Below are 15,102 nucleotides of genomic sequence, written 5' to 3'. Positions count from 1 at the left end.
CTAAGACCATAAGCAATTATTGTGTGAATGCAGTCATCGGAGTACATCCCCCATCAATCGCAGCTGAAGAGCGTCAGCTGCCACGACAAACCAGAGTAGTTTTGGCTCAATTACGCTCGGGATATTGCAGTCGCCTAAATTCCTATGGGCGGGAATCGATCACACCGTGCATAACATCTGCCCAGTATGCGGCATGGGCCCGCACGATACTAAGCACCTATTCAAGCCCACTCATCTGACTCCAGGGGATCTGTGGTTACATCCCATCGAAGTAGCCACCTTCCTGGAACTGGAGATAGACCCAGAGCCAGATTGTACAGGAGAACGAACATACAAACATAATAATAAAACACTGTTACAACAACAACAGATATTAATCTAACTTCTGGCAAAGATGTTCTACATACTATTACCAATAAATCTTGTCAAAAATATAAATATTTTCTTCAATCAACCCCAAGCAGCATGGTAGAACAAGAAAAGGTAGCAGCAATACCCAGCTGACTGAACTGGGTTGTAGTGTTAGTGTCAAATTCCATACGACATTTTATGTATTTATTTCTATGTTCGATGTATATTAGGGATACATATTTTTGAAGAACAAATTTATTCATCAGAAAAAAATCTATTTCCCATAAAGACGGCTTTATATCATTGACATGTAACATCCTCCATGTCCGAACGACATGCCGCACACTAAAACACCGCTTATAGAGGCGGTACAATATTTGTTAATATGTGTGGTATTTTGTAAAACTTGAAAAGAATAAAGCCCTAATAAACATGTGCTTTTTTGTTTTCAAAAGCAAATGATTGAAACAGCTTCTCTTTTTTCAATGAATTACCAGCGACCCGAAACATTTTTGCAAGTATTCTACTTTCTGCGAGAAATTATGCATTTAGTGGAATGATATGGAAACATTCAAATTGAAAATCTACCGAGTTTTCATTCATGTTTTCCAAAATATTCAATCAAATGTGAAAAATTATTTGTTTTTTAAATTCCAATAATTTATAGACATTTCCTTGTTTTGTTTACATTTACGTTGACACTAAGGTTTACAAACAAAACAAATTTCAATGTGGTTGTTGTTGAGTTGTATTTGTTGTAGTATTAACTTTACCTTGTATTTGTTCTACCATGCCCAAGCAGTTGGGACGAAAACATTCCCTGCGTTTACAAATGACAGGACAGTTGACTTCATGAATTAATTGTGAAAATCGCACAACTTGCCTTTGTGACGTAGGCGTCCAGACAACTGCGAAAACAGTTGTACAATTATCAATGAAAATCACCGATTTCTTTTTGTTTTCCGTTCACATATTTTCTTTTGTACATATTCTTTTGTTTTCAGCACATTTGAATTATCATCTCACTCCTTTTTCACAAAAATGTCAAAAATTTGTCAACCCGGCTGTCTGTGAAAAACTGATGGACAGCTGAGAGACAAACGACAAATGTATGCATGTGTTAGTAAATCAGAGTTGTATTTGAAGACAAACTGTCTGGTGTAAACGCCTAGTAATAAATACAAGAATGGATAATTTAAGAAACACATACATATGTAATTCTACGTTTTCATTTAGTCCTCGGATAAGTCTGTGTTTAGACACACAAATTTCTCGGGAAAGTAAATTGAGTTTTTGGGAGAGAGCGGAGAGGAAAGAGCTCCTCAATACTCTTTCCTACCCCCTATTGCCTAAAAACTGAATTTACTTTCCCGTGTGTCTAAACACGGACTAACGATAATTCTCGATCAGTGTTATGTTGAAAGTTTTGACGATATTATAGCTCATTTAGACTAGCCATAAATCCTCGACTGGATTTAATAAATCCAGTACAAATATCATTGCATTTAGATATACATTTTGGAGGATTTAAATGGCAGTCAGCTGATTTTTGTTCATAGCACAATTACCAAGGTAGATGCATCAGCCCATCTGATCGAATTTGAAAAGTCAAACGAATTTTTTGTAAATTGAATTCGTCTCAAAAAACATACGTCAAATTAGAAATTTATTGTTTAATACTGAAAATTTTAGCACATTATGCTACTAATGCTAACTAAAGAGCAAATAAAGAATTATTTTATCACAGTTTACCCATCTAAAATAAATAAACGAATTATTTTATCGTTTAGACGTCGTAAAAATTAGTCTTGGTTGATTAAAATCAACTTTGTACATCAAAACAAATTTAATTTTTCCGCTTTGTTCACAAATTTTTACAAGTTAAATTATTTTTAGTGTAGCAATTCACCGATGCATCTACCTTGTTTCTTGTGCCATCTTGCAACTTTCTGTATTTTCTAGCAACATGTTGCAATAAACAGAGTTGTATACGAGGATTTATGCCAGATTTAAAACAAATGCACTCAATATGAGGATTTATTTGTGTATGGGAAATCTGGTAGATTTTGGCTGGATTTAGCAAATAAAACCTGATAATGTGCTAAATCCGGCTAATGAAGTTATATCTAAATAGGCTATTACCGATCGAAATTGCCGAAGTTTGGCATTTGGTGGTGTCTAGAGATAGGGAACATCATAGCAGAAACAATGTATATAGGTCCACGGGGTACTAAAACCTCTGTAGAATGGTACCGCCCAATTTTTGTTGATTTCTATCGATATAGTTCCCATTGAACCGTACCCTTTGATTTACGTAATGTTTAAGATTGTTTTTTATGGATCTTGGAAATTGTTATGCAGAGAACTGTCGATATACATAGGTACCGTCTTATTTTTTGTATTTTCCGCATACCGAGCTAAATATCTTATATGTTCTCATACATTCTATATTTTTGAAAGATGTTATGTAAAAAGATTCCTCCAAAAATGACAAAATATTTTTTATATATTTTTCAATACATTTATTAGTGCATTATTTTTCTTTCGTACAAAATGTTCAACGCATTTAACCTAAAACAAAATACAATAAAAACAAACTAATACTATAAATTATTTATAAAAAAACGATGGTGAAAACAAGTTTCCTGCATATTTGCAAACCAAAATACAGATGATGGTATTTGTGTTTTGGTCATGGACGACGGCGATAACATGATGAAGAGACGTTGTTTTCAATGGGAATGGAGGTGAGACCCTAATATTATGTTCCACTTATAAGGTAAACAATGGGGAAGAGTTTTTGTGTTGACTAGTTTCTTAACATCGACCACCCCTTTGCTAATCGTATAAGTGTTATGGGTTCTGTACTTATAATACTACAACCAGCCTTCAAAATCGTCATCCTTTACGTCCATTATGCTCGTGAATTTTTTTCTATTTCCTGCTTAAGTAATTTTTCTTTAGTAACGACTTAAATTTACTTTCTGTAGTTTTCTTCTGCTGGAGGGTGGGAAGCGATGTATTCCAAAGCCTTGAGGATGGCCTCTGGTACGGGTGGTGGTGTGGGCAAATGATCACCAGTGGGTTGGAAACCATTTTCATCGGCGGTATAGCTGACAAGGAATTTTTCACCTTCGGGAGAGACGAATTCGTAGGAACCAGCTACACCAGCAGGGTTACCGGCTTCTTGTTGTTGAATGCCATTGCTGGTCTCAAAGGCGTAGGCATAGTTTCCCTCGGCATCGGCAGGATCGTTTTTGAAGCTCAAAACTTCAGCATCTTTGTTGATGTTGTCGGCGCAGGCGAAAGCCAAGAGAGCGGTCAATACGAACTGTAAACGGAGAAAAGAAGGAGAATTATTATGGGTTCATATTGAACATAATCGTATAAGGATAATAATTAAATGAAAGGAAAAAAGTTTTTATCGGTTTGCAAAAATCTAAATATGTATATATTTCTACGTGTGTCCAATGTTCCACTTTTTATGAACCGAATCACTACATTTCTTTTAATGCCATTGTTTTTATGCACACAATAAATCGTCAAGTCGTGCGCAATATTTTTTATCTTTCCAACGTCATTTTAACTTCCACTCTGAAAAGTGAATGTCATCTTCTAGCTGGTATAGCAAAAGAACTACCAATTTAACTGCTTTAACATTGCATGCGGTGAACGTCTCCAATGCAGGAACAGGTTCTTAAAATACTATCACAAAAATACTTTTGCAAAAAAAATTATTGACATTTGCTGAATGAAACTTCCAGGTGAAATAATTATCATAATGTCATCCATGACATTGAAGGCCATTAAACATTTATAAGAAAATAAAATAATTTATTATGTATTTGGTATTCAATTAATATTGAATGGTTGTTGAGACAAATGGGATGTTGAAACTGTTCTGTAGAATTTATAGCAATTATATTTTTGCTCTTAATTAAAAATATAATATCTTTATTTTTGAAATTTTTAGGTATGAGAATAAAATTAAAAACACGTGATAGGAGTTTTTATTCAATTAAACAAAAACTAGTTATTTATCAATAATGTAGTTTTTTTAAATATTTTTGCCTATCCAATTAGTATGTCTAAATGTAAATTAAATCTTCCATATCAAGTTTAAACTGAAAAGAATTTAAGGGTTTTATGAGGAAGCAGAATTTTAGAATCTCACAAAAAAATTGTATTTCTTGAATTAAACATGAGTATAAAATTTAAAATATCTTTATATATTATTGCAGGTAAGTTAAGCAGAGGAAAACAACCTAAGGTAAGTAGAGAGAAGAATTCCCATACTCTGGAGGTTCAAATTAAGGTCTAAACAAACTTTAGCATAAGCGTCATTGCAAGACTTGTAAAAAATCTTGTTTCCATTAACGATAGCAAATAAATCAAGGTCTCTGGATAAAATATACTGCAGAAGAATAAAACTGAAATAATATCCAAAAAGTATAGGTGTAAAGAATTTCCAAAAAAAAATTCGCAGGAAATTGTATAGTCTAATTATGGAAATCCATAAACATTCCGTAAAGTGAATGGCTCCTAACATAGTTCTCGAGTAGACAGAAGACCTTTTAAGATTTCTTGAGTATAAAATTTAAAATATTTTTATTTATTATTTCAGGTAAGTTAAGCAGAGGAAAACAACCCAAGGTAAGTAGAGAGAAAAATTCCCATACTCTGGCCGTTCAAATCAAAGTCTAAAAAACTTTAGAATAAGTATCATTGCAAGACTTGTAAAAAATCTTGTTTCCATTAACGATAGTAAATAAATCAAGGTCTCTCGATAAAATATACTGCAGAAGAATAAAACTGCAATAATATCCAAAAAGTATATGTAGGTGTAAAGAATTTCCAAAAATAATTATCAGGAAATTGTATAGTCTAATTATGGAAATCCATAAACATTCCGTAAAGTGAATGACTCCTAACATAGTTCTCGAGTAGACAGAAGACCTTTTAAGATCTTCTATAGTCAACAGAAGACCTTTCAAGGTTTTCTATAGTAGACAGAATACCATTTAAATCTTCCCTTACAGATAGAAGGCTTTGAGAGGTCTTCTATAGCAGGCAGAAGACCATTTAAAATTATCTACAGTAGACAGAAGACCTTTTAATGTCTTCTTTAGTATATAGAAGACTTTTTAAAGTTTTTTAGAGTAGACAGAAGACCTTTTTAGGTCTTCCATAGTAGACAGAAGTCCTTTTAAAGTCTTCTATAGTCAACAGACGATCTTTCAAGGTTTTCCATAGTGGGCAGAAGACCATTTAAAGTCTTCCCTAATAGATAGAAGGCTTTGTGAGACAGAAGGCCATTTAAGATTATCTATAGTAGACAGAAGACCTTTTAATGTCTTCTTTAGTAGACAGAAGACTTTTTAAAGTATTTTATAGTAGACAGAAGCCTTTTGTAGTAGACCTTTTAGGGTCTTCTAAAGTAGACAGAAGACCTTATGAGGTCTTCTATTGTAGACAGAAGTCCTTTTACGCTCTTCTCTAGTAGATACAGGATCTTTTAAGGTCTTCCCTAGTAGACAGAAGAGTTTTTAAGGTCTTTCCTAAGTCCATATTTACATTAAGCAATTTTCCTTGCGGCAATTGTCAGTTCGATGGAGAGAGTGGTGAGGCATATGGTAACCCTTTGCCTCTCAACGCCCTCTCTCCCGACAAACTGACAATTGCCGCAAGGAAAATTGCTTAATGTAAATATGGACTAACAGTCAGAAGACTTTGTAAGGTCTTCTATAGTAGACAGCAGGCCATATAAGGTTAGCTATAGTAAACTGAAAGCCACTTAAAATCTTCTCATGTAGAAAAAAGACCTTTTAAGGTCTTCTATAGTAGACAGAAGACTTTTAAGGCTTCCGATTATTTTTAAGTAGCTGATAAATATATTTTAAAAAATATTATTTTTTCTTTTTATCTCCAGTAAGGGGAGCAGCGAAAAAGAAATTCATATTCTGGCCGTCTAAATCAAAAGCAACACTATTGCAGACATTAAAAAATCTTGTTTCCATTAACGAAATTTAAAGATAAAAATTTGAAGAAAATATAGGAAACGTATTGTCTCTAGACAAGTTAGGCAGGTCGACAATAGCGGGTCAACAACCACCAATAAGCAAGACTTCTCTTTAACAATGAGTGCACCCTGATTCACATTAGATCAATGCCTTAGGACAGGAGTTGTGGAGAAAATGGCGCCAACTTTACACTATAGGCCTCGCTACATAATCGGCTGGCTTTCTTGCTTAAGTCATTTCAGGCAAAGGAATAACAAAATGTCAGAATCACGTTTGAATTAGGTCGAACTCGGTCTAAATCTTTTACCAGAAATTACTTATGGAATTATGCCAATCTTCTTATGTATTGATGCCTTTAGACCAGAGTAAGGCAATGTGACTCACGTGAGCGTAAATTTACTCTCGCTCACCACCAGTTAGAGTCTACACAAAGACCTATTGCCTTACTCTGCTTTAGACCATAGGTGACCAAGAAGAGAACGACTAAAAAGAGAATGTAGTGTAGAATATGTAATTATTGCAAATGTATTAGTAGATTGGTAGGTCAAACAAACTTGGTAGGTAGAACAACAACAAATCAAAACATTTGTTCTCTTTGTTACGCTCTTTCTTGGCATTCGTGTCGTATGTGTGTAAATTGCCCAAAAACTTCGGCGCTGCCGTGCCAAGCGTGAACACAATGGCTTTAGACTCCTCACAACGGTTGCACCCAATAACCACCAACAATAGTCTATGCCATTCTGAAATGACTTAACTAACGTCATGCTGCTTATGTAACTCCGCCTATACATCGGCTTATTTCCGTCAGCTGGGAAAAACAGATTGGAGGTGCTAGTCTCGAAACCTGCCTATACCAATCTATCTTCCCTTTTCTTTGGAAAAATGTTCGAGCGATTTATTCATAACCGCATTAATAGCGTCATCTATAGGTGGGAGCCACCGTGGTGTAGTGGTAGGAAATTCCTCCCTGCGCTCAGAATGTTCAGCCCCTGACCAAAACAACAACTGTGCTCAGTCATGAAAAACTTCTCTACAAACTTGAGGCAATGTGAGTCGGTGTGTCCTCATTGATATGAGAGAATTCTCCCTTGTCCCTTCGGGGATGTGGTAGGAACATATGTATATATATATATATATATAGGTGGAGGAAGCATATTGAACACATGTACCTACATATATGTCAGTCAAAACTGACATTTGAGACAGAGGTCTGGCTAGTCCAAAGCCATTGATACTGTTGAGTTTCAGTCAAAACTTTATAAAACCATGAAATAATGGCCCAAGACCCACATTATTTTATAGCTGAGTCTATCTGGCATTGTGTCCGTCCATCTAAACTTTATAATTATGATAGAGGGCGTAATTTGTATGGGATCATGATGAAAATGATAATGTTTAGGGATTAAAACTAACAAAAACTTTTAATATTCAGTAATAGTTTTTACAAATATATCCGCTTCCAAAAAGTTAAGAAAAGTTAAATTTCTCATTTTTACTTCGAAACAAGTTAGGTGCCACGGAGCCTACGCTAATTGAATTGAAAAAAAAAAAATTAATACAATTTTCGGACACTAAAATATTATATTTGGTCTATAGTCTTCCCTGCCTAGGGAATAATATTTTTTAATATTAAACAACAACTCTGTTATTTAAAAAACATTCGATAATATTTGAGGAATTTTAGAAAATAACTATTTCTAAAACAGTCTTTAATGTTCTTGAAGAAAAAAACAAGTTTTCTTAAAAACTATTTTGTTTTTTCTGAAGGTTTCTTTTTCATGTTGTTGTTGTGATATTTACATAAAAATATATTTTAGATTTAAAAACTACTCATTTTGTTGTTGTTGCCATACTAAAATAATATGCATAACCATTTTGGGATGATTAAAATGCATGCTGTTAGGTCATAAAAATCTATAACCAGATGTCTCTCAATGAGATGCGGCAAAACTAAAATATAATGAATTGGATCGATTAAAATTTGCTTAATGTTTTTGATTTTTTAGAAAAAAGTTCATAATAAAAATAACACTTGAACTATTAAAATATTCATTCAAAATATATGTATTTATGAATAACATTAATTTTTTATGAGAATTTGCAACGACCCTCTTTATGTTTTATTGGTGGTGGTCATATGACATTTCACGCTTTTTCTATTGGGTTTACTTCTTTCAATGGGAAAAAAATTGAAAATTGCAAAACAATTAAAACAATTGCAAAAGTTTTAGATTTGAAAGGCATTGCTAGAGGATGCTGGATAAAAATTAGCTTCAAAGCACTGCATCCATTCACATGTTTTTGATTTTTATACATGGCATACATTCGAAGCAACCAAACCAAGAAACACATCACCTTCATTTATCTGGTACTCTGACACTAAATTGTATTGGAATTTATTTTTTTTTTCTTTGTTGAAATATTTGTATAATTTATTTTTAATTATTTATTAAAGTCTCTATTAATATGCAATTAAATTATGTGGTTACATCAATAACCATCGACCATTTGGTGTCAATAGACCAACAAACGTTTAATCATCAATGAAAAATATTCATTGAAAAAAATGTTAAGATTTCTAATCAGTTGTGTGAGCTATGCAAATAATGTATGTGTCTACTTTCGTATTGGTGTCTTTTAAGAAAAAATGCAGTCATATCCAATGAATAGGCCAGTAAAATTTGCAATAACATAACAAGTTATGCAATAATACAAGAAGAAACATGTTGAGAAATGACGAAAAAACCTAGGACACGATTTTTTAATGATGTGTGTGAAAAAGTATACATTCAGTGAATGCCAAAGGAAAACAAAGATCCATTCAAAGAAAACAAAAGAGTTTAGAAACGTGTGTTAGTTAACCTCTTTTATAGCAGCAAAAATATATACATATGTATGTATACAGTTTTGGGACAGGCTATGGAATTTGAGCGGATTGGAACGAATTAATGCAATTTCTTTTACCTTTTTTAGGCTTTATTTCGTATTGAAGCTATGTTATGGTTACTCTAGGACTAGAAAATAATGCAGCGTTTCTGGTTAGGAGCTTATACGTATTGAACAACTTTTATGAAAATATTAAAAGCCTTTAAGAGGTTATTATAGGCTTTGAAAACAGTTAGAAGAACTAAGCTGGCCTTGAGCTATTGCGTACAAGGTGCATAGGACACTTTCAAATATGCGCATAGAACATTTATTAGAAATTAATGTTATTAAAACTAATTTTAATATTATTAAAATTATTATTATTGAAAATTATTATTATTAAAATTAATTAGTGTTTAGCATTTGAAATGATTCTTTAGATTTGAGAATTCAGCGGATCTGACCTTATTGCAAGGCTATATCTACCTAGCATCAAAATGAGTTCATTGATTCCAATCGCAGCAAACGACCCCTTTCTGTACTTTAACAAACATTGGCATATATTCACAGAAGTCTTAATACAGATGACTCACATGTGAAGTTTAAAATTTTCGTTACTTGATTCTTCCTAAGAATAAAGTAGGCAATATGATGATAGGCAATAATATGGTAATAATTTATATGTATGTTTAAGTGTCATTGTTTTTATTAATATTATTTTTTTCGTTCTTTTTTCAGGTAAGGTAAGCAGTGGAAAATGTCTTCATACATTGGCCGTCTAAACCAAAGACTAAACAAACTCCGAAAACAATACGATTTCAGGCATTAAAAAATCTTGTTTCCATTAACGAAATTCAACAAAAAAAAATCTTAGACAGAAGATCTTCCTAAAGGCTTCTATGGACATCCAAACCTCTTTAAAGCTTCTATGGATAGAAGACCTTCTTAGCTTCTTTGGGCAGAAGGCCTTTTTAAAAGCTTCTATGAACAGACGATTTTCTTAAGGGCTTTTATGTAGAGAATACCTGCTTACGGTTTTATATGGACACAAATCCTTCTTAAGAGCTTCTATAAACAGGAGATCTTTAGGGCTTCAACAGACAGAAGATATTCTTAATGGTTTCTATGGACAGAAGACCTTCTTGAGGGATTCTATCTACAGAAGAACTTTTTTAGGACTTTTTTGTATAGATGAAGACCTTCTTAAGGATTCCTATGGACGTTCTTTTTAGATAGAAAACTTTCCTAAGTATTTCTATAGACAGTCGAATATCTTAAAGTTTTATATGGACATAAAACCTTCTTCTTTAATGACTTCTACAGACAGAATACCGCCTTAAGAGGTTATGTGGACAGACGACCATTTTAAGTACTTCTATGAAAGGATGTTCTTTGTTTAGATGGAAAACTTTCCTAAGGCCTTGTAAAACAGTAGACATTCTTAAGGGATTCTATAGATAGAAGACCATCCTGTGATTTTTATATACAGAACTCCTGAACAGACGAGGACAATGCAAATTATTTCATGCGATATATCCCGACCGTCAATGTCGATAACACCATCATCTTCTATAACACTTAGGCCAGCGATTGTAATTGATGAACGGATCAGTGGAGGATGGGGTGGAGGACGGATTTGGTGAATGTAGGGTAGATTAGATAAAGGAATATCAAAAATTGCCGACTCGATGGTGAGGGATACCGCCAAGAGAGCGAGATAAGTCCTACAGGTATAAGGAAAAGTTTTAATAGTTACATATATGGCAACAGAAATATTTCCCCAAATAAGGGTCTTAACTTCAAGGTTGGGAAAAACAAAATGCCCTGCGAAATCTTTGAAACGATACATCACAACTATCAGCGAGGCCAATGATTGCAATTGGTGAGATTGGTGGTACTTAGGATAGTTGAGACCTAAGAAATATCAGAGTGAGAAAAAGATGTTCATGAGTCTATCAGACATCGTTGATGACATACACAACTATCGTTTGCATGACGTACTAGGACTACATCTATCGAAGTAGCTACCTCGACAATGAAGCTTTGGGTCATATACGTTCTGGATGGTGCAGTGGTCTCAATTCCTATTAAGTCAGAAGTGTATATTGCCTGTTCTGTACCTTAGTACACCCTGAGCAGCTAACTCCAAAATCATTGGTGATATGGCCTTTGGGAAAAGCATGATTCCTTAAACCTGAGATGTTCAATCTTCAGGGCAAATATCGTCCAAACTTACTACAATGGTCAAGACTTGAGTGAAATTCACTTACACTGCGAAAGCTTGGCCAGAGGATACGATTGAGTTTATACTTAACGCCGGTAGAGCGATCTACATGTTACCAAAGTTCTTCGACCGATACGCAGACAACGAAGCGAATTGATTTTTTCGGCGGCGGCGGCTCATCACTTGCAAGGACGGCGGCGGCGCGCCATTCGTATTTTTGTCGGCGGCGACTGAATTTCGGCGCAATTTGTTAAAAATCAAATATATACATACTCTAATTTTCTTACCTCTTGGAACCTCAAATATCGAAATACTGCTATTTTTTAGAAGGCCAAAACTTAGAACTATGCGTGTTGCGTATAAAAATACAAAAACAAAATACATGTATTTCAATTGAATTACATGTATTTTATTTTTGTATTTTTATACGCAACACGCATAGTTCTAAGGGGTAGTTTACACTACATGTAAATGTCATATGACATGAAATTTTTCATCGTTATATATTCGCTAATACATGCAATATTGGAGATTTTCCTTACGCCATTTACTCTGTGGGCCCACACCAGCAAAAATGTAAAAAAAACTAACCTGATCACAAATATATAAAACATTTGTTGCGGAAATCCATACTTCCCGAGATAGAGGCCTTTGAATTTCCAAAAGTTCCCTTGTAAAAAATGCCACCTAATAAGACAAAAATTTAAAAATAAAAAAATGTTGCTCCCTTGCTCTAGGTTTGCACCTGTCCAAAGGATAAAGTCTTAAAATGTCGGCCGAAGGCCGGCTAATTAAAGAATTACAATTAAACCAATTTTTTTAGCATAGGGAGTACATTCAACTTGCTCCGTATTCTGAATGACCAATCTTCTGTAGACCTTGGTGGAGGGTATAAAAAAGTTGTTAATGTATTAAAACTTCATATCATTCTGTTTTATATAAGAAACCGAGTTGGAACTGATCCTCACAAGTGATATAAGATTTTTTTTAAAAAAGTGGCAGTCTATTTGCATAAAACATACCGTGTAGAAACCGCTTTACCACTTTTGGGAATTATACAACTTTTACCACTTTATAATGTACAGGAACAGGCCAATATTATAGCTTCTTGCCGGGTGAACCTTTTTTACCGCGATTTTTTGACATATGGAAATGATATTTGAAACGCAATGTGTTTAATAAATCCGGTTATATGTAAGCGTACTGGATTCATTGCATTCATTGTCGACATGATATCCAAAACTTCAAAAACTGAAGGCATTACAATTCATGAAGGAAACCCCCCTTCGATTGTATATGTGTATGTATTGAGAAAATGATTCCTAGACAAGACACTAGGGTGACTTGATAAAGAAAAAGACTTCAATAAATACTTCATAATTACAAATTTGTAAAAATGTTTGTATAAATAGAAGTTATCAAAATCAGCCTTTGTCTTCTAGCCATTAGCATTCAAATACGCCTGATAAGCCTGGCTTAAACCACCTGGCGAAACGATCGTAGCGTAATGGTTGAGTGTGTGGTATTTCGCTAGAATTCATTTTTCAATGCAAAACTCCTTAGGCCATGTTAGCTCGATTAATCCAATTAATTAATTAAAAACTTTCATAAATAACGGCCTTCGTCCTAAAAAGACAATAATAAATAAAAAAATAATTAATTCACTAAAAAATTACGGCGCGCGCCATCCTCGCTCGAATTGACAGCTGCGCATTTTTAGCCGATTTGAGCCGATGTAGTCGGCGGCGGCTAAACCCCTCAAAAATGATCGGCGGCGACGCGCCGCCGACTGAAAGTCGACTCGCTTCCACCTCTGCCGATACGTCTACGATTTTTCTTTCTCAAAACCATATATAGACGTGTAGTGCAGCACCTTTGAAGCGGATACAAACACCGGTTGTATGTATAAACATTGAAGGTGCCTTTGATAAAGTCAGCACGAAGCTCTTTTCCAATAGTAGGTAGGGAATAGCTTGTGGTAAGAATAAGATGGAATGTTTTGGAAGCTATATGACATTACTTTTAAGGTGAAATAACAGACGGTGCTTAACTTCATTTCCTCGTTTCCAAATGTTTCTAGAACCTGTTTATAATTTGCAAAAAAATTGATTGTGTTTCTGACCTAAAGGACAAAGTTGGTCACGGAACGTCAACCCTTGGAATATTTGAATATTACCATTAACAGTCTGCTGAGGATTTTAACCAATAAAGGAGTTGAATTAACACTTGTGAGGAAAAGAACGACTTAGTCGTCCTTAGAATCGTTTACATATGGATCAGACCATAAGGGCCATATGGAAGTCAAAAGGTAGAGGAGACATAAAAGACAATAAAAGAAAGACACTATAAAAACGCTTTCGTAAATAAGAAAACTGGAAGGAATGAAATATGGTGACCATTTGCTGGGGTATTTTAGCCTGTGTACTCTGTTGGAGTGGAGCTGCCTCTGTTGGAGTTTCTAGGCCACGATTTTCATAGTACATGTCAGGTTTGTTAAACTTTGCATCAAGGTGGATGGATGGACAAAAGCCACCCTTGCAAAAATTGCGTAAACTGCTTTTCAATCTTGTTTTTTGAGGAATTTTGTACTATTTCCGAGGGTGAGCCTATATTTTTAATGAAGGATTCTATTTACATTGATCCTAATTTTGTCCAAGCTCAGAACATGGCTTTGAAACATATAACTTTGAATCCAGAATCTAAAAAGGAATTTTCAAAAGTCTCCAGAAAGACACAAATATCCATAGCATCAGCTCTGGCATCTTTATCAAACACTATTAAAGTTGTTTCAACCACTAATTCCACAAAATCACATTGACAGCATCTCAACCAGACTACAAATAAATGTCAAAGTTTATACTCCCATGTAAAGAGAAACGAAAGACTTAAGCAACAAACTTCAAACATATAAATCCCAAAGGGGGACCACTTTGCTTTAGAAACTTCCAAAGTTGTTTGGATTTCAATTTGGATATGCAATTGTGCATTTTTAACAACTTGTTTTGGCTTTTTATTAACACACACACACGTGAACACAATAAATTCACTGGCAATTCTCGTTGTTATCCTTTTTGTCTCTTGGCACAAATTGTTTTGTTAAATTTCCAAACAGTTCTAAATTTGAGTTTATATATTTTCGTTATTTTTTTCAAGTTTTTTAATTTTCTGTTTACTCACAATTTTGAACATTTTGCTAGATTAAACTTTGATAAACTGTTTGTAGTTTTGCTAAAAACCTTTGCTTATATATCAAACTATAACTACTGAGAGCGGCAGCATAAAGCAGACGAGACTGACAATAGAAAACAACAACAACAGGCAAGCAAGTGAGTGCCATACATAAAATTATAGAAGATGAAAAACGTACAGAAGATAGAAAAACAAATTCACACACTGGCGCATAAGCATTAAACATAGCTACATACTACGTATGTATGTATGTATATATGTATTTAGTTACCTTTGTATGTGCCACCATACATTAATAAATACATCTTAACTTAACAATTGTTTGTGCCTTTTGTGAAGTGACTTTTATGTCTTTGTATAGATGATAGCCAAGCATTCCGTAAAAATAACAACAATTTGTCTACTTTAGTTATGCTATTGTTGTTGTGGTCTCTTTACAACTTCTTTTTCTAG

At 34.1% G+C, this 15,102-nt stretch overlaps 1 protein-coding gene across 1 annotated transcript; it reads right to left on the bottom strand.

The window, feature by feature from the left end:
- Positions 1 to 2,849: 2,849 nt before the first annotated feature.
- Positions 2,850 to 14,681, bottom strand: LOC141401745 (pupal cuticle protein Edg-78E-like). The gene is made up of 2 exons (XM_073982146.1): positions 14,638 to 14,681; positions 2,850 to 3,682 (listed from the first exon to the last, which is right to left on the bottom strand). Exons 1-2 carry the CDS (start codon positions 14,647 to 14,649, stop codon positions 3,329 to 3,331), a joined length of 366 nt encoding a protein of 121 aa, XP_073838247.1. The 5' UTR covers positions 14,650 to 14,681; the 3' UTR covers positions 2,850 to 3,328.
- Positions 14,682 to 15,102: the final 421 nt, after the last annotated feature.

The sequence above is a fragment of the Musca autumnalis genome, unplaced genomic scaffold, assembly GCF_047663935.1.
Source record: "Musca autumnalis isolate F117 unplaced genomic scaffold, ASM4766393v1 scaffold_4, whole genome shotgun sequence".
Taxonomy (NCBI): Eukaryota; Metazoa; Arthropoda; class Insecta; order Diptera; family Muscidae; genus Musca; species Musca autumnalis.
This window is presented reverse-complemented; position numbering and strand designations above follow the sequence as displayed.